The following is a 24,577-nucleotide window of genomic DNA, read 5'->3' on the forward strand; positions in this document are numbered from 1 at the left end:
TTTAAATTCCATAAAAAGGAAGACAGCAGTCAAAGTGAATGCAGAGTGAGAATGAGGTTGGGAAATAATAACGGGAAACCAGGAAAAGGCCGAGGAGCTGAATAAATACTTTGCATCAGTCTTCACTGGAGAAGACACTGATAGAAATTCAAAATTATTAAATGCTCAAGGGGCAAAAGGAGGAGAGTAAATAAATGTAATCGCTATCACTAGAGGAAAAAGTGCTCGGGCAACTAATGGGGATAATGATTGATAAGTCCCCTGGACCCGATGAATGGGATATTAAGGAAGTTGCTATGGACACAGAGGATGCGCTGTTAGTAATTTTCCAGGGAACGTTAGACTCTGGAAATGTTCCAGAGGGTTGGAAAACTGTCAATGAAGCACCTTCACTTAAAAAGGGAAGGAAACAAAACTAGGTAACTGTAGGCTAGTTAGCTTCACATCTGTTATTGGGAAAATGTTACTGTCTATTATAAAAGATGTAATAGCAGAGCATTTAAAAACACATAATACAGAGTCAGCATGGCTTCATTTAGGGGAGATCATGCCTGACAAATTTAGTCAAATTCTTTGAGAAGGTAACAAGCAGGATAGATAAAGGGGGAGGTGGGTGGGGCATGGATGTAATATGTTTGGATTTTCAGAGGCTGGTTAATGAGGTGCCACACATTAGGCTACTTATTAAGATAAAGCCCTTGGTGCTGGAGGTAGTATATTAGCATGCATTGAGAACTGGGTAACTATTAGAAGACAGAGAGTTTGGATAAGGGGGACATTTTCAGTCTGTAAATAGTGGAGTGCCACAGAGATCAGTGCTGTACAAGGCACTAGTCAGACCATTGCTGGAATACTGTAAGCAGTTTGGGCCCTTAAGGAAAGATGTACTGGCATTGCAGCAGTCCAAAGAAGATTCACTATGCTGATCCCAGGTATGGAGGGGTTGTCTCAGGAGGAACAGTAAAGTAGATTGGGCCTGTACTCATTGGAATATAAAAGAATGAGAGGTAACTGTATTGAAACATACCAGGTTCTTAGAAGACTTGACAGAACAGATGCAGAAAGGTTGTATCCCCTTGTGGAAGAGTCTGAGACTGGACATAATAAAGGGGTCACATATTTATGACGGAGATGAGGAGGAATTTCCTCTCACAGATGGTTGTGAATCTGTGGAATTCTTTACCAGAGAGTACTGTTAAAGCTGGGTCATCAAGTATATTCAAGGCTAAGATAGACGAATCTTTAATCAGTTAGCAAATCAAAGGTTATGGGAAAAAAGCAGGAAGTCAGAGTTGAGGATTTTCAAATCGACCACGATCTCATTGAATGGAAGTGTAGACTTGATGGGCTGAATGGCCAATTTCTGCTCCTACATCTTATAGTGTAACTGCCCATTAGACTTCTGCGGTGTTAATGGATAAAATATTTAGAATGTCGAGTTCATGACAGATGAACACATTAAGGCAATTATTTCAGTTTTGAGTTCAGAACAGAAGGTTCCAACTTTTAGTTCAGAAGAACCTAGAGTTCAGTTCAAAAGAGAACAGTTTATATGCTAGCAGGAAAAAAGCAAGTTTTTCAGTTCAGTTCAGTTCAAGGAGTCAAGTCACCTCAGCAGAAGTTATTTCTAGCCTGTGAAGCTTCTGAGCCAGGAAGGTTTGAATAGAAATCTTCAAATTCTTAGAACGAGAAAGCTTAGTCCATCCAAACTGGGAGAGGTTCAGACAAGTTGACTTGGAGATGAATTGTAAAACAGTCTCCAAGATAAAGAAACTGGGGAAGGGAAGTAGAGTTTTAAAAAAAGATGAGTTTGGGGTAATATTTCTCTGGGGTTGATTCTCTGTAATGGATGATGTTGGGAAAACAGAAGAAACTTTGTTTTGACGTTTGTGCAAAGATCTTTCTCTCTGCTGGCCATAGCTTCGTTTGTTCTTTTGTTTTGCTTTTGTGTAATAAACTTACGTTCCACTGTTATAGAACATCTGCAGCCTTATATGAACGTGTGACTAACCAATGGCAAAAATTAAATACGTGATCTCTCAAGCCAGGTTTCACTCAGTTCTGATTTGTCCAGTAACACAATCAGCTGGGATCATTTCCATTGCCAGCAATTAACTCAAGTCTGAGGCTACACTGCAGGGTAACTGGTGATTCAGAGCTTGAAAGGTTAAGTGTGATTTGACAGAGTAATTCTTAATGGGACTAAAATAAGAAAAGGGCATGTAGGCTGAACGTGCCATCGTAGCAGGCATTTGATGGTGTGTATTAATAATTCAACGCTCATTTAATGGGTTATTAATTTTTCATGGTTTTAAGGGAAAAAAAAAATCCTTGTTACATTTAACTTGAATCTTTTCATACTTCTCCAATTTTAATTTCCAACGCTGCTCAATACCACCCTCAGCACAGACTGTGAATTGAAGAAAATACCACAGGCCGATTTGTATGAAGAGAATGATGCCCATTAAATGAAAATAAATCCCCTCAGATTTGTCTAATTGTTTTATTGATGGGTTTTTTGGGTGCGACTGTCAATGCCCTCGAGCACTGTCAATTGACTGAGGAGGAACTGGACTCACCGGTGGAGTGGACAGAAGCAGCAGGATCCCTTGACAGAATGTTAATTTTCAGAAGGAGGCCATTCAGCCCCTTCAGCCTGGTCTACTTTGCTATTAGAGGACTGGCACCGCAACACCATGTCCCGGCCTTTGATCCTCGTCCTTAATTAACAATTAATTAATTCATTGGTCAAATACCAGCGGCATAAAGGGTTTACAGGGGTTAAAGGAGAAATGTTTCTACCTGGAGGGTGGTGGATATCTGGAACTCACTGTCTGCAGGGGGCAGTAGAGGCAGGAACCAGCATACATTGAGGTAGTATTTAGATGAGGGTTTAAAATGCCTTAACACACAAGGATATGGGCCAAGTGCCAGAAAACAGGATTACAGTAGAGTCATAGAATCCCTACAGTGTGGAAGCAGGTCATTTGGCCCATCGAGTCCACACTGACCCTCCGAAGAGCATCCACCCAGACCCACCCCTTAGCCTTTTCCTGTAACCCCGCATTTCCCATGACTAATCCACCTAACCTACGCAGCCCTGGACACTATAGGCAATTTAGCACGGACCAATCCACCTAACCTGCACATCTTTTGAAGGAGATGGATGCTTCATGAACAGCATGGACATAATGGACCAAAGGGCATCTCTCCATGCTGTAAAATTTTATAGAGACTTTATGGCTGTCACAAACATCTATAGATTTTAGTCTTTAACTTTTCAACTGATAACAGCCTTTTGCTAGAGAGAATTCCTCTTGTGGAAAACATTTCCTGACTATGTTCCTGATCCTAATTTTTGTTCGTTTTCCGTCACTTGGTCTGGACGTTCGTCCACCAGAGGAACTAGCTTCTCCAGAGCCATCAGGATGCTGAACGTTTCCTTTTGTGGGATGGGCTTAAACTAGGGGCCGCCATTTAAAAAGATCAGGGCACTTCCCAAAAAAGACAAAGAGAAGGCAGAAATCTCGGTGGGTAGTGGGTCTCTGAAAATCTCTTTCCCAGAGAATGTTGGAGGCAGAGCCACTGAATACTTCAAAGGCAGAGGTGGATAAGATTCTTGATGAACGATGGAGTCAAAGATTATTGGGGATTGGGCAGAAACACAGGAATGTGGGCAAAATCGCATTGGCCATGATTTTGTTTGGTACAGGCTTGATGGGGCGGATGTCCTACTCTCACTTCTCAGTCACAGGTTCCCGTGTACTTTACCACATGGTATTTTTCTCATTTGGAACATCTCGACCCTCCAAAGAAGACAAACCAAGTTCCTATAAATAAGCCGGTGAAATGTGCAGTATTGTTCAGGGGTACCTGTGTCATACCACCTTCCAAGACCAGCATAACATTCCTGTACCACAGAGCCCAAAACTGAAAGGCATCGGTGAATTTGTTGGGTTTTGTTTTAGAAGAGAGAATCTGGCAGCTTTTGCAATCACTTTTCCTTCCTGGGCCAGCCCAGAAAAGACCCAGATTAATTCACATGCCTGGTCATGTGTATTCCTGGAGGGTTCAGCAAACATCCTTCAAACACCCTGCCAGTCAAACAGCCATTCTCTTCCCCACCGTCCATGAGATTTTTGTAGCTTCTTTTTTTTTTAAAAAACATGCTCATTTTAAACAGAAATCAAAAGGACTGTGGATGCTGGAGTTCAGAAACAAAAACAGAAATTGCTGGAAATGAGGTCTCAGCAGGTCTGATAGAGTCTGTGGAGAAGAAACAGAATTTGAGTTCTGAGTAAGGGTCACTGGACTCTGCTTTCTCTCCACAGATGCTGCCAGACCTGCTGAGCTTTTCCAGCAATTTCTGTTTTCACTTCTGATTTTAAACAGTCCTACCATTACTTTAATTTCTGCTCCTCCCTCCCCCACCCCGCTCGATGACAGTAGCATCCAGCAGAGGAATTTTGAATTCCTAAACTCTCCAGGACAGTCGTGGGGAGTTAACAACTTCACTTAGAACCATCCAGTTCCAACACCCAATTGGCGCTCTACAACAGCTCAAGAGGATGCACTGCCTTCAACGGTAGTTGAGGTGGGAAACTGCATAAACCTTTAGAAAGCACCTGAATAATTGTTGTAACATTCAAGGCAATGGGTAAAGTGCTAGAAAGTGGAATTATTGTAGCTAGTAGGAGCAGAATCAATGGGCAAAAGGGCCTCTTCTGTGCTGTAGGAGTCAAGAGAATATCTTGAAACTGCCTCTAAACATTAGCACCGATTTTGAAGCATAGTGGGAAGTAAAGGGAGAAATGTAGCCTTTTATTTTTACAACTTCCAAGAAGAGAAAAAGGTATTGGATTTTCCAGTCTGGTGTCTCCAGTTCCTAAGATGGGCTCCTGCCAGGACAGAGCTACAGTAGGATGTGTCTAACAAAGACAATGTGCATTTGTGCAGCACCACTGAAGGTTCCATGGCAGTGCCAAAAGCCCACACAGATAGAGATGAGGCAATATTGGGACAGGTGACGAAAGCCTGGTCAAAGGGGCCGGGTTCTATGGGCCTTTTATTTGAAAGGGGTGGTGGAGAGATTTAGGGACAGGATTGCAGAGATTAACAGCTGTAGGTATAGCCACCGATGGTGAAACACGGATGTTGCCGACGTGCAAGAAGTCAGGATCAGAGGACCGCAGGGATCACAGAAAACTGAAGTATTGTAGGAGCTACAATCATTGAGGCAATGGATGCTCCATTTGGTGTGTGGCTCAATAGCTCCTTTCGGAAGCTGCACGTTACACTGTGTTTCATTGCTGATATAAGCTCGGAGCAGCTAATGCACTTCCAGAGGACAATGATGTATAGGCATCCAGCATGTCCCAGCTGAACTGTAGTGATTGTAATAAGGTCAGCCTGGTGGACCTCATAGAATAGGAGTTCCCTGATTGCAGCTGTCAACCTGGTCCAATCAGGGAGCCCTGGCTAACAGATATAAACAGGAGTGTCAGAGGTTCTGTTCGCTCTGAGGGAGCTGGATTAGTGTCAAGCACTGTCTATGTGTAAATCATTGGTGGTCCCTTGCAGACGAGGATGAATCTCTTCCACTCTCAGGGTGAGTCTGTAGGTGGCTGTACAGATCGATGTGGATACTGCAGGCTCTGTTACACTTGGGGCAGGAGTTGCTCACAGGAAGGGGGTGGGTGGGGTGTTGGTGTGGCACTTGTAAATAAAGGGTGACTTGCTGATGGGATACCAGCCTCTGTGTAAATATTTCATGAACATACATTGTCAGCAAGCCCTCTGTGAGCAGGTACAAGGTCCACGAGTTGCTGATCTCAAGACAAAGAAAGGAGACAAATAATCTTTGACTATGACAGCTGGGTAGCCAGGGCAGTGAGCAGTTGGACAGCTTTTTGCAGTTTGTTGGTGTTCCGGGAGCTGGATGTCGTTTTGTTCCTGGACCATCAAGACGTTGCAGTGACTCACGTGTCCAGCTTGCCATTGTTCATTCCTGTTCTCCGCTCCAAAAGGAAACAGCCCGAGGGAATGAACAGATCAGATTTTCGTTAGATATGGCAACACGGTGGCTCAGGGGTCAGCACTGCTGCCTCACAGCACCGGGGGTCCTGGGCTCGATTCCACCCTCGGGCGACTATCTGTGTGGAGTTTGCACATTCTCCCCGTGTCTGCATGGGTTTCCTCCCACAGTCCAAAGATGTGCAGGCTGGGTGGATTGGCCATACTAAATTGCCCCATAGTGTTCAGGGATGCCTAGATTAGGAGGATGGGTCTGGATGGGATGCTCTGAGGGTCAGTATGGACTTGTTTCCACACTGTAGGGATTCTATGAATCTATTCTAGGAATTTTGTCACCTGGAGGTAAAATTTCATTGTTATTCAGCTTGCACCCTCAATGGGAGGTGGGGTTTTGTCGTCTCTATCTGCTGCTTTTTGCGTAAAACCCTCCAAGGCACAGATGGTTGGGAGCATGTGATACAATGCAACATCCCAGAGAAATGGCTGTGAATTCTTACATTTGCCAAACTGTTTAGGGTTTAACATAAAAAGGAGGTGGAACTAACAGTACAATAAAAGGCTCTTCGATTCAACAAGTTGATGCTGGCATTTATGTTCCATATCGCCCAACTGGCATACCTTTGTGTGTTTATTCAGCTTCCACTTAAAATGCCTCTATGCTGCTCACCTCAAAGACTCCCTCCGGAAGCAGAGGTGTGTGTGTGTGTGTGTGTGTGTGTGTGTGTGTGCGCGCGCCTGAGGGCTTACTAAGAGGAGGAGAATACAGGAAATAATACTAGATTATAAATCCAGGACCAAGCTAATACTCTAGGTAACGATAAATTTGCTAAAGTCATACCGGACCTTAGGAGTGCTCTCTCATTAGAGGCAGATGGTGAGTTTATCCTAAGGGTCTGCGCACCTCAGATGAAGAGAGAGGGGAAAAAAAAGGGAGAATCCTTCACTGTAACCTCAGTCAGTCCAGGAACTGAACTCACGATGTTGGCATCACTCTGTAACACAAACCAGCCACCCAGCCAACTGAGCTAAACCACAGGTTATTCAGTGCAATGGAACGAAAATCTGAAATTGCAAGCTAACCTCCGTAACAGTGACTGTGAAACTGTCATCAATTGTTGTTTGAATAAAAAAACTGGTTCACTCGAGTCCATCAGAGATAGAGATTTACCATCCTCACCCAGTCTGGCCAACAAGTGACTCCAGACCCACACATGCAACTTGGGCAACTCTTTATTTTGCTGTGTCATCTTGGGGGCAGTTATCAGTACAAAAACAATGAGGGACACACAACAAATAACTGATCTGCCAGCCACACCCACATCTGTGAAAGAATAAAAAGAAACCCCTTTCCCAATAAAGCAGTTTTTGTTCTTACTCCCTGAACCCCCTCAGTAGTTGACTGGGACCATCTTATAAATATGGACTCCCTCACTCCCAATCCCTTGCATTGATGACATTGTTGGGTCACTGCTCACAGGGTCTTCACAAGGTAATACTTCCTCTTAGGGGCATCTGTCCAACTTTGAGAGGCAGGTGTTATATGTTCCATGACATGGAGCACCCCTGAAGCAATGGCAGTGACAGTACCAAGGGGAGATAGGTGACATCTCGCTGTTAGCGAGATTCAGCAGATGAACACTTAACACATTAAAGTGTGCGTTTCTCGGTGAGTTATTTTAATGGAAGCTATACCTCACAATCAGACTAACAGACTGAGGATTACTCGCTAACCTACATTGCCGTATGGTCTGGCAACAATTTGATTTGAAAATTCTCAGCCTTGTTTTCAAATCCCTCTCTTACCTCTCCAACCTCCTCTAGCCCTCAGAGATCACAACCCTTCAAATATCAGCAGTGGCCAACCTACACAGGCTCTGGTTTGAGCAATGTCACATATTGGATTTAAAATTCTCACACTTATTTTCAAACCCCTCCACATCTTCGCCCTCCACTCCTTCCCGATCTGCACACCCCTTCAAGATATCCATTTCTGGTCTCCTGTGATCTGCTGATTCTCAGTAGAAGCCATGCCTTCAGCTGCCAAGGCCCCGAACTCTGGACTTCAATCCCTAAATCTCACTTTCCCTTCTATAAAACACACTTTTAAAACCAAACTCTTTGATGATCAGCTTTTGCTTGGGTCCTAACATCTCTGTAGCTGGCCCAGCATTGCATGTTCACCAATCAGGCTCCTGTGAAACAATATTCCACTGTGTCAAAGGCACTATGTAAATGCAAACTGCTGTCCTTTTGAACAAAGAGGAAGGGAAAACCTGTGCTTAAGAACAAATCAACCCAACTGCAGTAATTCATCAAGGCTCCTTGGACAGCATAGAGTCAGAGATGTACAGCACGGAAACAGACCCTTTGGTCCAACTCGTCCATGCCGACCAGATATCCTAAATTAATCTAGTCCCATCTGCCAGCATTTGGCCCATATCCCTCTAAACCCTTCCTATTCATATACCCACCCTTTTAAATGCTGTAATTGTACCAGCCTCCATCACTTCCTTCAGCAGCTCATTCCATACACGCACCACCCTCTGCATGAAAATGTTCTTCCTTAGGTCCCTTTTAAATCTTTCCCCTCTCGTCTTAAACCTGTGCCCTCTAGTTTTGGACTCCCTTACCCTGGGGAAAAGACCTTGGATATTCACCCTATCCATGCTCCTCATGATTTTATAAGCCTCTATAATGTCACCCACTTAGGCTCCGACGCTCCAGGGAAAACCCGCCCCAGCCTATTCAGCCTCTCCCCGTAGCTCAAACCCTCCAACCCCGGCAACATCCTTTCAAATCTTTTCTGAACCCTCTCAAGTTTCATAACATCCTTCCTCTAGCAGGGAGACCAGAATTCATCTTTCAGACCTGCGACATTCTACCACTGTGGGAGGTAGCAGAAGGACAGGGGCAGCAGATCCGCAGAAATACCCCCATCTGCAAGTTCCCCTCCGATTTTTATTTGTTCGTTTACAGGACATGGGCATCGCTGTCTGGGCCAGAATTTACTGCCTATTCCCAGGGTCAAGCGAGCAGCTCTGTACCTCCTCCCCTGGGGCAACTTGGTCATTCCCAGGAGTGGGTCAAGCGAGCAGCTCTGTACCTCCTCCCCTGGGGCAACTTGGTCATTCCCAGGAGTGGGTCAAGCGAGCAGCTCAGTACCTCCTCCCCCGGGGCAACTTGGGCATTCCCAGGGTCAAGCGAGCAGCTCAGTACCTCCTCCCCCAGGGCAACTAGGCATGAGCAGTTACAGCTTACCCAGCCAGTGACGCCCACACCTCATGAAGAATTGGAAGGATAAATGTGGAGGGACGGTAATTCGGTAGCTGTCTGAGGACAATAGGTTCCAGCTGTAGTGGGCAGCTTAATGAACTGCATAAAGATTAAAGATCAAAGACTGAATCATTTGTTACACCGAATGTGCAACAAACATCAGATCTTAATGGTCTCTGCTTGCAGGCCTGATTGTGCCAAACTGACCAACAACAAAAACTCGCATTGAGATAGCACCTTTCGCATTCTCTGGATATCACTTTTTAGCCAACCAAGCATTGTTTTCCCAAGTTTGACACTGTCACAACGCTGGGTCTGTGTGGCTATGTTCATTGATAAGGGTAAATAGGCCTGTATTGACCAGATTAGCTGCACTGTGCCTTTAATTATCGTTTACTTGTTCAGTGTGGAATAGAGTTTCACAGCTCGATCACAGCTCGTTCTGTTCCATGTTGAAACACCAGACTAAGACGATTAAACTTCCAGCACTGTTAATCTGTTTGTGTTTACAAAGCAAATATCTGGCACCTTCTAACTGAAATTCACTGTAGGTTGCAGCCTGGGTGTTCTTGTTCTGCCTCTCTGTCTATCTGCATTCTAATGTTCCACCCCCTGTTCACCAGAGTCCTGAAGGCCTATCTGCTCTGTGCCCTCTGTTTTGGTGCCTGTTTATTTGATCCCTGCTTATAACAACCCCACACTAGGTCCTGTGCCTTTCCCACCCCTCAGACCTATGGTTTGTCTCTCCTCATCAGCCCAAGTTCAGTTTGAAGGACACTGGAACATCATCTTCTCCAAGTTCCCACCTGAAACACACACCATCCCCACTTGTAGATAGAACAATCGCTGCCTCAGGAACGTGAGAGTGCAAGGGGCAGAGTCTCAGGGAGAGACAGTGCGTAGGGGAGAGAATGTGTGGGGGAGAACACGCAAGGGGGAAGGACAGCGAGGGGGAAGAGAGAGCGCGAGGGGGAGAGAGAGCGCGAGGGGGAGAGAGAGCGCGAGGGGGGGAGAGAGAGCACGAGGGGGAGAGATAGCGTAAAAGGGAGAAACAGTGTAAGAGGGAGAGAGGGAGAGACAGCGCGAGGGTGAGAGACAGCAAAGGGAAGAGAGCGATAGTCCATATGAGGGGAGAGAGCGCGAGAGGGAGAGACAGCAAAGGGGACAGCAAGGAGGACAGAGCGCAAGATGGCAAGAGTTCAAGAGCACAGGAGGGGGGAGTGAATGACAGGGAGAGAGAGAGAGTCAGGGGAGAGTGCGAGAACACAAGGGTGGGAAAGCACGTAAGGGGGAGAGCTCGGAGGGAGACAGCATGAGGAGGAGAGAATGACAGGTAGAGAGTGTGAGGGGGAGAGAAGAAAAGGGAGAGAGCTAGGGGGAGAGAGAGCGCGAGGGGGGGGGACGGTGTTGGGGGGGTAACGCAAGGAGGTGAGAGCATTGAGGGTGAGAGGGCACGAGGGATAGAGGGCATGGGGGATACTGAGGGGGAGAAAATGAGATGGGAAGAGAGCAGGAGGGGGAGAATATGAGGGGGTGAAAGTAACTGACTGAGACAGTGTACAAGGGAGAGTGTGTGAGAGCGTGTACGAGGGACCCTGTGTACGAGTGTGTGCAAGACAGTGTGTCTGCAAGCACGAGTGTGTTAGAGTTTCTGTTAACAGGAAACAATGATCCAAGTCATTATTTAGACAATCCAATTTTACTCCTGCTTTATATTTCACTGCCCAAATCCCCTTGTCAAGGTCTTGTTTTGTGTGATTTAACAAGTTGTTTAGACAACTTGGGTCAATAAAAGAAATTGGTTACTGGCCTGATGCAATCAGACCGATGTTGTGTCTGAAAAATGATTTTAGTGCTCTAGGCAGAAGCTGTCTTTGAGTGTTTAAGGCAGGACCCATAAGCACACATCACAACTAAAGCTGTTACCAGTGGCAGAGAAATTTCTACTGGCAATCTTATTGCATGGATCTTATAACAGGATAATATCAAACTCATCTCACGGCCACTTCAATTGAGATTTATTTGAAACTTGTTAACACCACCAGAACAGCAAGACAGGAATCTGACACAAGCTACTTTAGCACTGGTTCAAGAACATCAGCAATCGTTTTGTTTTGTTAACTGATTGCGATTTTACTTGCAAGCGAAAAAGAAAACACATTAAACTTTGCCTCAGGGAGCGAAGGGAAAGGGAGGAAAAAAAGGGAAGAGCGAAGGAACAGGAAGAGAGCTAGAAAAGAAAGCAGAGACACAAAGCATTCCAGAGAAACAGGGGGTTAGTGAGGATAATAATCGAAAGGAACATGAGAAAAGGTGCTAATTTTAGCAGACCAGTTAATACAGCTCCATCAAATTCTTGTGATCAGAAAAGACACCTGAATAACTTGTTAAAATAGTGTGTGTCGAGAGATGGAAATATGTTAAGCAGGGGGTGCGGAGAATAGGTAGGCCAACAAACCTAATCCGAGGAGGTAAGAAACATTAAAGGAAGAAGGTGTGAGTGGAAGAGAGAAGGGGAGAACCAGCTGGCTGAAAAAGGCAGAAAGAGATAAAACAGAAGAAGTAAGGAAATATTAGAAAGGAATAACCGGGGCAGGGGGGTGCCATAGCAGATATAATGGGGTAGAGCACAAGAGGAAAAAAAGTGAAGCAAACAACATACAGGGTAAGAGATGAAGAGAAAAAAATTAGAATTAGCTTTATTGTCACATGTACTCAAAGGAGTACAGAAATCAAGCGAGAGGTCAGGGGAGGATGTGAGAGAGGGGAGGTGATAGGTGCACCAAGTAACTAGGAAGGCAAATATCGCCAGCTTTTATTGGAAGAGGGTTTGGGTCCTGCAGTGAAGATGCTGCATGTATTTCGAGCCTCAATGGGGCCTAACCTGGAGTACTGTGTACAGTTTTGTTCTCCTTTCCTATTTACAGTAGAGGGGAGGTGATCTCAGTGAAGCTTGTAAATTTCTCACAAGGCTGGACAGGCTAAATGCAGAAAGCATATCTCCCCAAAAGACAGGCGGGGCATTGTGAAAACCAGATGACCACAGTCTCAGAATATGACCTAGGACATTTAGAGTTGAGATGAGGAGGAAATTCCTGAATCTCTGGAAATTCTCTGTTCCAAAGTGGAAGCTCAGCTGCTGAGTATGTGCAAGACAAGACTGATAGATTTCTCGACATTGCTACATCAAAGGATATGGGGATAGTGTAGCAAAGTGGTGCTGAGGTGGATAAACAGCCGTGATCTGTCTGAATGGCAGAGCAGGCTCAAGGGGCTGAATGACTTACACTTGCTCCCAATTTCCTTTGTTCCTATTACAGTAAGAGATAGGTGAGAGATAAGGATAAAATGAGGGAGGGAGAGAAAAGAAATGAAGATAGATGAATAAGAGAGAATGCAGACAAACAAAACACAATGATTGCAATGCTGCAGAAGCAGAAAGATGAACAAGTCAGAATTAATTTGATTTAATATAAGACTGGGAAAGACATAAGGTGACTCTTTCTAGTGTTTCTTGATGTTAAGAGAAGCTGGATACTAAAAACCAACTACCTTACAGCTATCCTGGCTAAGAAAGTGATTTAAGGACATTCACACCTAACACTTTAATAAGTGAAATATTATTGTCTTTCTTCTTATTAGTGTTTAATGTGTTGAATGGAGACTCTTGACCTGTGAGCTTACAGCAGGGATGGCTGAAATTACTTTTATAGCTGTGGGGTCTGTAGTAGTACGATGATGAACGGGAAGGTCCAGCAGATTAAGGCTGTAAAGGATAAGGCTTGGTGACTGCAAGAATAATACACAACGGGGAAACAAGATGTTATCGACAGGAGCAGGAAATGCTTTCACCAGCTACTGTTGCAGGTCATGGCAATTCTGACTGAGGGGACTATTGTACATTTTATATTTCGGGGTTATCACGCTAGTTTTCATCTTTTACATACACTATATTAAAATGTCTGCTCCGCGCTTCCAACTCACGGTTCCAGCTCTTCCTACTGCTTTGTTCACTTTTCGCTTCAACAACTCCCTCCCCCTCCCCCTGCCAAATCCACACTCAGGCTTAACTAATAAAGCACAGTGAACATCACTGAGGGCAGACCCAATTTATCAAACATTCAAATAACAGAAACAAACACAGAAATTGCTGGAGAAATTCAGCGGGTCCAGCTGCATCCGTGGAGAGGGAAAACAGAGTCAATGTTTCGAGGCCAGTGACACTTCTTCAGAAGAGAGGAAGGTTTCTGAAGAAAGGTCACTGGACCTGAAACGTTAGCTCTGAGGAAGGGTCACCGGACCCGAAACGTTAACTCTGTTTTTTCCTTCACAGATGATGCCAGACCTGCTGAACTTTTCCAGCAACTTTGTTTTTGTTCCTGAAACATTAGCTTTGTTTTCTCTCCACAGATGCTGCCAGGCCTGCTGGGTCTCTCCAGCAATTTCTGTTTTCGTTTCAGAATTCCAGTGTCTTTGTTTTATTATAAAGCAATTGAACATTGCGTTCCCCAGCCTTTGCAGTGTGACGTCAATGGGAATACAAGACAGAACACCATTGTTGGGTGCACAAGAGTCTAGAAAATGATTTCCACAGGGCATGAGGCTCTGAGAGACACTGACAGAACAGCCTGACGACCATCATTTTACAGAGTCACACAAGAGGACCCTGGGGAGAGCCTAGTGGCTGTGCATCAAAACCCCAGCACAGTTCAGAGAGGAGGGGATCTGATGGAGTCAGCACGGTGAACTTAATAAGAGGATGCGGATAGTGGAACTCATCCCTTATCCTTGATTCACAGCATTGTCTTTCATCCATTCCCTGTACAGTTAAGATATTAACAGTCCTCCGAAAGTAATTTCAAGCTGTTTCAGGATCCTACATGTCTATTACGCACAGAGGCAACCCACAAGCTCAGAGCTGTAATTCAAAATCCCTCACCTTTCGGTGCGAGTTGTCAAAGCGGAGACATCTGTAAATGTGACAACTGAGCCCTGGCAAATTGCACCCTGCTTAAATTGCTTCCTTGCTGCCTCTCACCAAACCTTGTGGAACTAATGTGAACTTAACAAAGTGGACTTGCCGTTCCTGAGACAGTGCTGCCAGATAAGACTGAGCTAAGCAGTTTATACCAAGCACACTTAGGAACACAGGAGCATGAGCACACCACTCTGCCCCTCAAACCTGTACATTCACTCAACCACAGCCACTCTCTTGTTTAACTTCATCTTACGTTCATGGAATCAATAAGCTGAAATCTGATAAATTTAGATAAAGTGGACAAAGAAAAGCTGTTCCCTTTAGATGATGGTGCTGGAACAAGGGGACAAAGGTTCTGAGGAAGGGTCACCTGACCCAAAACGTTAACTTTGATTTCTCTCCACAGATGTTGCCTGACTTGCTGAGCTTTTCCAGCAATTTCTGTTTTTGTTTCTGATATACAGCGTCTGTAGTTCTTTGGTTTTTGGAAAGGTTTAAGCTTTTGGATAAAAGGTGCAGGGGAATGTGAGGAAAGACTTTTTCTATGGAGCGATTGGGAGTCAATAGCAAGGTCTTTTCCCCACCCTAACAAAACTAGAGGGGCATAGGTTTACGGTGAGGGAGGAAAAGATTTAAAAGGGTCTTAAGGGGCAACATTTTCACGCAGAGGGTGGTGCGTGTCTGGAACGAGCTGCCAGAAGAAGTGGTGGAAGTGGGTACAATTACAACATTTAAAAGGCATCTGGATGGGTAAAAGATTAGGAAGGGTTTAGAGGGATATGGGCCAAATGCTGGCAAATGGGACTTGATTAATTTAGGATATCTGGTTGGCATGGAGGAGTTGGACTGAAGGGTCTCGTCAGTTCTGTACAACTTGATGACTCAATAAGTGGAACCTGCTGCCTACAAGGATGGTGGAAATGGAGAAGGTCAATGAGTTTAGATTGGACTTGCTCTTGAGGGATATAAACCTGCAGGCCTACAGAGATAGAGCAAGGAATGCAACTGATGGAGCGCTTTATAGAGAGCCAACCTGCACTCAATGGGGCAAATAACCCCTTCTGTGCTATTGTAACCATAAAACATTTAATACCCATCTCTCACAAAAATATATCAGTCTCAGCTTTGAAATTTTCAATTTAGACCTCCAGCCCATACGTCCATTGCAATGAAATGATGTACAAGATCCCACAGCTGACTGGGACGAACTTTGTTTTTAAGATTCTTCTCCCTTGTCCCAGACACACCGTCCTGCCCCACCAAAGGAAATAGCTCTCTGCGTCCCCTATTAAAATCCATCAACCATCTTAAACACCTCAGTTCAATCTCGCTTCGACCTCCTGTTCCCCAGCAATTCCAAGCCTGGCCCACACAACCTGTTCTCAGCATGTACTGGGGATCAAGGGTTACTGGGAGAAGGCAGGAGAATGGTGTTCAGAAACACATCAGCCTGTGTGGAGTTTGCACATTCTGTGTCTGCGGGGGATCCCTCCAGGTGCTCTGGTTTCCTCCCACAGCCCAAAGATGTGCAGGTTAGGTGGATTGGCCATGGGAAATGCAGAGTTACAGGGAAGGGAGGATTCTGGGTGGGACGCCCTTCTGAGGGTCGGTACAGATTCAATAGATTGAATGGCCTCTTTCAGCGCTTTAGGGATTCTGTGATCGAATGGCTGGATGTGCCAAATGGCCCAATTCTGCTCCCATATCTTATGGTCTTTTGGTAACCCTCTCATTAACACTGAAGCTTTATGAGTGTCAGTCAGTTTCCACATTTACTTCTTTGACCACCACTCCCTGTTGACCATTCATCACCCCCACCCTCCACCCTTCCCTAATCCACTTCGGCCCCACCTATAGGTTCTGGCTCTGAAACTAACACTGACATTGCTCACATCCCAGAGTTCAGTGCCCATGGGTCAGCCCATATGCCAATGGGATTTAGGGGAGGCAGGCTGAGTGCAGACCCCCCTCAAACTGAGTAGAATATTCACTCTTGTAGCACCTGATGACCATTGAAGAGCATCGGCCCTCCCTGCTGGGCTCAGTAAGGGGTTTGGAGTGACACACGAAGCATGGCATTGACACAGGAGGGTTTACCCAAATCCTCCTGCCTCGATTGGCGTGCCAGAGCTCTCAAAGGGACCACTGTGCCGAGCGTCTCTCTGCAGCCATCGCTTAAGATCCGAGATAGATCAGGAACTAGAGGAGGGTGGGAGAAATCGGCAACTTTAAACAAGCTACAGGTGTTGGGCATTGAGAAAATATGTTACGACTGAGATCAATAAAGATTTTGTGAAGCAAGTGGGATGTGGGAAACGCAGTTTAGGAATGGAACAGCAATGATCTAGTTGAGAGGAGCAATATGCTCCATACAAAGTGAGTGCCCCCACTTTAAGCTGTGACACAAGTTTGTTCCCTCCTGGTGGCATCAAGCGGTGAAAGGTCAATACAGCAACCACAGCAACAGCCCCATCCTTCATCTCCTTGTTGTACAATTTTCTTTGGGTCAGGGAGGCAAGGCTCAAAATTTCTAACATAACATTGCTTCAATTTTCCTGTTCATTTGTCACGATAATGCCTGACTCCACTCCAGTGAGTCTGAGGCAGGACCTGAGGGAACAGACTGGCCTCAAAGATCAGCAGCACATTAACATGTGGATGCTTCATCATGAGCCAAATCATGGCTTGCGATGACCTCTGTGCCACTTCCATTAGCCACCTTTCTGATCTCCATCCCCTCTTCTGGCATCAAGCCATTGATTTGTTCTTGCTCCAGTACTTTCGGAGAACAGTCAATCTCACAGTAATTATCTTCCCTGATGCAAAATGCACTCAGGGAAGAGCCGAACTGAGAGATCCTCATGTCCGTCTGTCCTTGGGAGCCAAGGGCTGGATTGGTGCTAAGGGCAAAGTGGAAGATGGGGAGAGGGAAAAGGGTCGAGGGACATGTCGTCGATACAATTTACTAAAGGTAAGATGCGAGGGGACGGAGAAAGACTCAGTGAGGTAAGGTGACGTGGGGGCTGGTAGTGTTTAACATATTAGACAGCTGGGGTACAGCCTGAGCCGTACAAAGGTTTCAAATTGTGAGGAATTATTTCATGCTTCAGGTGGGATTTTGAGGGATTTGAATTGTTGACGCTGTTTTCATTCAAAATTAATCTCCTCAGTAACAAAATAAGCGGCCTGCATTTTCTATTTAAAAAAAAATCAATTCATAAATGATTTCTCATTTATCCACCCTAGCTCCCCCGCTACCCGACTTAACACAATGACCTTTCACCTGTGTGTGCCCAGAATCCAACACAGCCCGCTTTCACTTGTATTTTCAGTGATGCTGTTTGGAAATAAATACTGGCCAGGGGTAGGTACCCAGGAAAACACCCCCGGCTCTTCCTCCAAATAGTGCTGTGGGATTCCTACATCCACCTGAAGGGGGCAGCTCAGCTTGGGCTTGATCCAGAGCCTCTGACAGGATGGCGCCCCCTCAGTGTGGCTCCCATTCACACTTTGTGCTCAATGTCCACCATATCACATGAAGTTCACAAACTTAATGTCGCCACATTAATCCCAAATGATCCAACTAAAGGATGGGACCGAAATCCGGAGATGTGTGAGGTGATGCGCTCGGGCCAGACAAACAAGGCAAGGGAATACATGATGAATGGTGGGATGCCAGGAAGCATCGAGGATCAAAGGGACCTTGAGTGTGCACATACAGCTGTCCCTGAAGGTATCAGGACAGGTGGACGAAGAAGGAATATGCGTTATTTGCCTTTATTAGTCGAGAAATTGAATTTAAGGGCAGGGACAGTATGCTGGAACTGTATAAAATGTTGGCTAGCCCACAGCTGTGTTCTGGAATCCACATCATAGGAGGGATGTGACAGCACTGGAGAGGGTGCACAGGAATTTTACCAGGATGTTGCCTGGACTTGAGAGTTTATGAAGAGAGATTGGACAGATTGGATTGTTTTCCTTGGAGCAGAAGAGACTGGGGGGGAGGGAAGGGCATGATTGAGAGGAATAAAATTACTAGGGGCATAGATAGGGGAGACAGGAAGGAACATTTCCCCTTGATGGAGGGGTCAATGACCAGGGGACATGGATTTAAGGTAAGGGCCAGAAGGTTTAGAAGGGGATGTGAGAAAATATTTTTTACCCAGAGGGTGGTGGGAATCTGAAACTCACTGTCTGTAAGTGTGGCAGAGGCAGAAACTCTCAGAACATTTAAGTCATATTTAGATGTGCACTTGCGATGCCAAGGCTATGGGCTAAGTGCTGGAAATGGGATAGAATATACAGGTGAGACAGTAAGAGCTGCAGATGCTGGAGTCAGAGATAACTTAGTGTGGAGCTGGATGAACACAACAGGCCAGGCAGCATGAGAGGAGCAGGAAAGCTGACATTTCAGGTTGGGACCCTTCAGAAAATATATAGGTGATTGTTTTTGACTGTACAGATACAATGGGCCGAAGGGCTCTTTTGGTGCCTGTAAATCTCTATGACTCTAAACTACAACTGCAACATTTTCTCATCCCATTCATCTGACACCTTACAAGCTCCATACATGAACTGATCCCAACTAAGCCAGCAATCCCTCAGCTAAGGCAGGGGCACAGTAAAGGTCATTAATATATTTCACTCCCTTCCCCCTTACCCCAGTCATTTGACAGCTGGGTGATACACAGACGGAGGGACTGCTTCCCTTACACACCAAGGAACAAGAGTAGACACTTGGCCCTTCAAACCTGTTCTGCCATTCAATAAGATCGCAGCTGATCTGATTTTAACCTCGACTCTACATTCCAGCATATTTCTGATAATCCTTTGTCCCCTGGGTAATCAAGAAGCTATCTACATCTGCCTTAAAAAGAAAGCATTTTGAAGATTCTGCACAGGGTTCCTTTGGAGGAAGGAAATTCCAAAGACTCACAGCCCTCTGGGGGAAAACATGTTTCCTCATCTCTGATTTAAAAGGGTGCCCTTTTATTTTTAAACTATGACCCCCAGTTCTAGATTCTCCCACAAGAGGAAACATCCTTTTGACATTCATCCGGTCAAGTTGCCTCAGAATCTATACTGCAATTAAGTCACCTCCAGCTCCTCTAAACTCCAGAGAATATGGGCCTGGCCTGTCTACCCTTTCCTAATAAGACACCTTGACAAGATTCCTCATAGCAGACCAGTTAGCAAGGTTAGATCACATGAAACAGAGAGAGAACTAGTGATGTGGATACAGAACTGGCTTGAAGGTAGAAGACAGAGGGTGGTGGTAAAGGGTGGCATTTCAGACTGGAGACCTCTGACCAGCAGCGTGCCACGAGAATCGGTGCTGCATTCACTGCTTTTCATCATTTGTGCGAATGATTTGGATGTGAACATAGGAGGTATGGTTAATAAGTTTGCAAATGACACCAAAATTGGAGGTGATTAACCTTAATTGGCCTTTCACTTGCGGTGGGGCCATATTCCACCATCTCCACCTGGATCCTGTTCCCCAATCTTGAGTTTGACCATCAACCTTCTCCTGTTCAGCTCTGTCACTGCTGCCTCAGTGAGAACTCTGGGCTTGCATTCAGTGTCCAGTCCTCCAGCCTCCTAAAGCCAAGGATGTCTTCCTCAGGGAGCATAACAGGCTGGGGCCTTGGATACTGCTAACAATGCTTACCACCTGCTCTTTGTCGCTTTCTTTTCAACTCGCCTCAAAGAAAATATGACTGAGCAGATACCTTGGGAATCCTGGCACATTTTTGAAGTAAGTTGGATTCACGCACAGTAGAAAATGTCGGCGGTGATTTGAAAGCAATGAGGCATTAGGAGTTTGGACAGGCAGGGCCTACCGGGCCTCCAAGCCTGATTTGATTAGGGAGAATTGATTGTACATCTCAATCCAAATTAAGGCCCATTTGGGAAGCCAATGAAAGCACCTTCTAGGTTTGACTGCATCTGCCAGCTTTCTCCAGTTATTTATCAACCATTATAAAGCTACAAACAGAAAAAGGACCAATCCTGTAATTAATGTTAATAGAAAAACATTAAAGTGTACATGCTGGGGGTGGTTGGTTTGAGTGGAAAGAGGGGGAAAGAGGCAGGAATGAAATGTAATCTTTGTTTTGAAATGTTGCTTTTTTCACAGACAAGGGCAAATCACAGCTTGTTCATAAAATACTCCATCCAAAATATCAGCCTGGCATGGCCTAAATAAACACCCCATCCTCTACACCCCAATGTCAATGGTACTCTAGGACTGAGGGCTGGAATATCTGCCTGCGTTGTCAGTTAGAGTCATCGAGTCATAGAAATATATAGCACGGAAACAGACCCTTTGGTCCAACTCATCCATGACGACCAGATATCCTAAATGAATCTAGTCCCATTTGCCAGCATTTGGCCCATATTCCTCTGAACCCTTCCTACTTATATACCCATCCAGATGCCTTTTGAATGTTGTAATTGTACGTGGCCTTGTTGATCTTTAAGGGACCTTATTCCCTCCATGGTTACCCTTTTGTCCTTAATGTATTTGTAGAATCCCTTTGGATTCTCCTAAACCCTATTTGCCAAAGCTATCCCATGTCCCCTTGTTACCCTCCTGATTTCCCTCCTAAGTATACTCCTACTGTCTTTATACACTTCTAGGGATTCACTCGATCTCTGCTGTCTAAACCTGATATATGCTTCCTTCTTATTCATGACCAAAACCTCAATATCTCTAGTCATCCAGCATTCACTACACCTACCAGCCCTGCCCTTCGCCGTAACAGGAACATACTGTCTCTGTATGCTGGTTATCTCATTTTTGAAAGCTTCCCATTTTCCAGCCGTCCCTTTACCCGTGAGCATCCACCACCATTCAACTTTTGAAAGTTTTTACATAATATCGTCAAAATTGTCCTTCCTCCAATTTAAAATTTTAAATTTTGGATCCGCTCAATCCTTTTCCATCACAACTTTAAAACTAACAGAATTGTGGTCACTGACCCCAAAGTACACCCCCACTGACACCTCGTTCACCTGTCCTGCCTTATTTCCTGAAAGTACATCAGGTTTTGCACCTTCTCTAGCAGGTACATCCACATACTGCATCAGAAACTTTTCTTGTATGCACTTAACAAATTCCTCTCCATCCAAGCCCTTAACACTATGGCAGTCCCAGTCCCAGACCCAGTCTCAGTCTATGTTTGGGTTCTTTGACTCTGTGACCCCCAGACCACAGCAATCACTTCTACCACCACTACATCCCCCTCCCCCGCCAACACACACACACACAAAAACCACCACTGGTTGTGACTAAAATCTTCTCATCTCTGATCTAAGCTCGCAATTCCAACAGACTTCCCATTGGAGATTGGCACATCCTCTTTTATCACAGATCAGAGCGGAGACTCAATCAACAAAGGTCGATGGTTGGAAAAGCTCCTGCCTGTAAACCTGAATCCTTTATGCACTGAGGAGATTAATGGCTTCATTGATATGTTGTTACGTATTATTACATATTAGAAGGGGCATTTTCATGAAGAATTTAAAGGGCTAAATTTGCCAATTGTCTATCCAAGAACACCCAGGGATCCCAGCTGAAAGCTGGTTGTTTATGGGCATTGAGGCTGGGACTAAAATTCCTACAGTTTGGAAGCAGGCCATTTGGCCCCTCCAGTCCACATCGACCCTCCAAAGAGCATCCCACCAAGACCCAACCCTATCCTATCCCTATAACCTTGCATTCCCCATGGCTAACACATCCAGCCTGCACATCCCTCTACTGTGGGAGGAAACCCACATCACCCCACTGGGAGAATATGCAAACTCCACACAGACAGTTGCCCGAGGGTGGAATCGAACATGGGCCCCTAGCGCTGTGAGGCAGTAGTGCTAACCACTGAGCCACCGTGCTGCCCCATTGTGAGTCATTCTCTGCCCGTTGTCTCCGGTGATACGTGGAACAGGTTCATTTGGGCTGTGCTTGGGGTAAGGTCAGCTGCTGCTCACTGAACCGCATCTACAAAGGCAGAATTGTTCCAGGCACAGATGGTGGCCATTTAGCCTCGTGTGCTCGGCCTGTCTCTCCAAACCTGTAACCTACAGAGTGCCATTTTCCCACCCTCTCCCTGCTAGGGCGGGGACAGAAATGGTGCTCATTCTGCCTTGGGCTCCCAGGCTCCCCCCTACACCTGAGCCCATAAACCCCTCCCTTTGACCCCACCACATTAACCTTTACACCGCACCCAGTTACTGATCCCTGATAAACCCCTTGTCCCAGGTCCTGACTCCCTGTGACCCTGCGGATTCTTACTGTCCAGAGAACAATCAAACTCCTTTTCGAAAGGCTTGGTTGAACCTGCCACCATCACACTATCTCGCAGACCCTAACCACTTGCCATGTCTTCCCTCTTGTCTCCACCTATTTTTCTAATCAAACCATTCAGGGATTTTATCGCACACCTCTGGAGCGCTTGAACCTGGGTCTCCCAGTCCAGGGGTAGGGACACTGCCACTGTGCCACAAGAGGGCCCTCTTGTCTCTATTGATTCCTGTGCTCTCTGATTCTAGATCCTTCCACCAATGGAAACACATTCCCCCTCTCTCTCTCTCTGCTATGTCACCCTGTACTGGGAGCTGACACCTCCAAAGGATGCAGAGGGGCACATGGTTGTGGGAGGCCACGGTATTGCGGCAATGTCACTGGACTAGTAATCCAGACTATCTGCAAGATAATGTTCTGGGGATCCAGGTTCAAATCCCAACCATGGCAGGTGTTGAAATTTGAACTCAAAAACATCTGGAATTGAAATCCCTGTGACCATTATCAATCACTGTTTAAAACCATCTGGTTCACTGACATCTTTTAGGGAAGGAAATCTGCTATCTTTACCCAGACCAGGCCCACTCCAAACTCAAGCCATTCTGGCCTACATGTGACTGAAGTCAATAAATAAATGATGTGCAGGTGCCGGTGTTGGACTAGGGTGGACAAAGTCAGAACTCACACGACACCAGGTTACGGTCCAACAGGTTTATTTGAAATCACAAGCTATCCATCCTCGCTCCTTGTTCCGAAAGCTTGCGATTTTCAACTAAACCTGTTGGTCTATTATCTGGTGTCACATGAATTCTGAATAAATAAATGAATAGCGAAAAATAAACGCAGGCCTTGTCAGAGATTCCCACATCCCACAAATGAATAAATCAGGATAAATTTAGATTAATAAACTTAAGATTTTTCCCCTCGTCCCTAATAAATAAATTTCCAACCTTAAATATTAATCTGATTAATTTAATTCTGAAACTCAGCGAAGATTAATCAACTGCGTTCGCTCCGGCTACATTAATTAAATTGTTCAACCTCTTTGCTGATTTATTCATTCAGGTTACACCTTAGCAATTCCATTAAAATCTCTTCAGAAAAACCTCTAACAATCAACCAGCACCCCCAGATCTTCCCCTCCCCTGTCCCCACAAAATGGCAGAATAGAAATGGTGTCAAGGCCTTACCCAGCATTCCCATTCCCAGCATAAAAGCGTCCATTGTATACGGTAATCCCCGAGCACGGCCTCGAGTCCCTGGTGGGAACATCACCTCCTTAGGCTGCGCTTTCTTACATTCTACCTGTTGAGGGAGGGCAGTGCAGGGAGAGGGAGAGAGAAAAAAATATAGACAGAATCAGCCAAGTGTTAGAACAAAAGGCCTCACTCAGTCAGAGGGAAAACAGGCCTCGCTTACCGAGCACCTGTCCTTAAATGTCTGCTGGTGTGGCACGGTGTCAACCAATTCTCCAAGATTTATTTATTTAAAAATTCAACCTGAGGGCTGAATTGAGGCACGTTTTACAACCAACTCTTCCATGTAAAGTAGTGCAAAAACAAAACAGAAAGAGCAGATTATGAATAGTACCACTGACTATGAGGGTTGGCTCTCTATGTTACAAGAGTTCAAGGTTTGACAGTCACAACGGTTTGTTCAAAGGCGATCTTGTGGAGCACTGGGCAGCCATGTTCCTGCAAATTTTTTTCCCCGCCTTCTTTGTGGACCTTCAAGGTCTGAGAGTGAGTGGCAGCAACTCCCAGAACTGCAAGTTAGGTCTGGGCCATGATCTAAGGTGACAGGGAAAGGCCATTCAGGATTGAGAACGAGAAGAAGTTTTTTTTTCACCCAGGGAGTGGTGAGACTGCAGAATTCTCTCCCACAGAAAACGGTCGAGGCCAACACGTTGGAATTTTTCGAGGCATTCGATACAGCTCTTAGGGTTAAAATGATCAGAGGGTACAGGGGAGAAAGTGGGAACAGGGAACTGA

The 24,577-nt window shown here is 45.4% G+C and overlaps 1 protein-coding gene across 5 annotated transcripts in view; it reads right to left on the reverse strand.

Moving 5' to 3' along the window:
- LOC109922848 (RNA-binding protein Musashi homolog 2-like) overlaps window positions 1–24,577 on the reverse strand; it is a 295,031-nt gene that overhangs the window by 159,037 nt on the left and 111,417 nt on the right. For all 5 annotated transcript variants that reach the window (XM_048612469.1, XM_048612468.1, XM_048612466.1 and 2 more), the window contains exon 4: window positions 23,777–23,891. In XM_048612469.1, coding sequence (XP_048468426.1) covers window positions 23,777–23,891 — 115 coding nt within the window. The remainder of the gene's footprint in view (window positions 1–23,776; window positions 23,892–24,577) is intronic.

This window comes from Rhincodon typus, chromosome 26, assembly GCF_021869965.1.
Source record: "Rhincodon typus isolate 14 chromosome 26, sRhiTyp1.1, whole genome shotgun sequence".
Lineage (NCBI taxonomy): Eukaryota > Metazoa > Chordata > Chondrichthyes > Orectolobiformes > Rhincodontidae > Rhincodon > Rhincodon typus.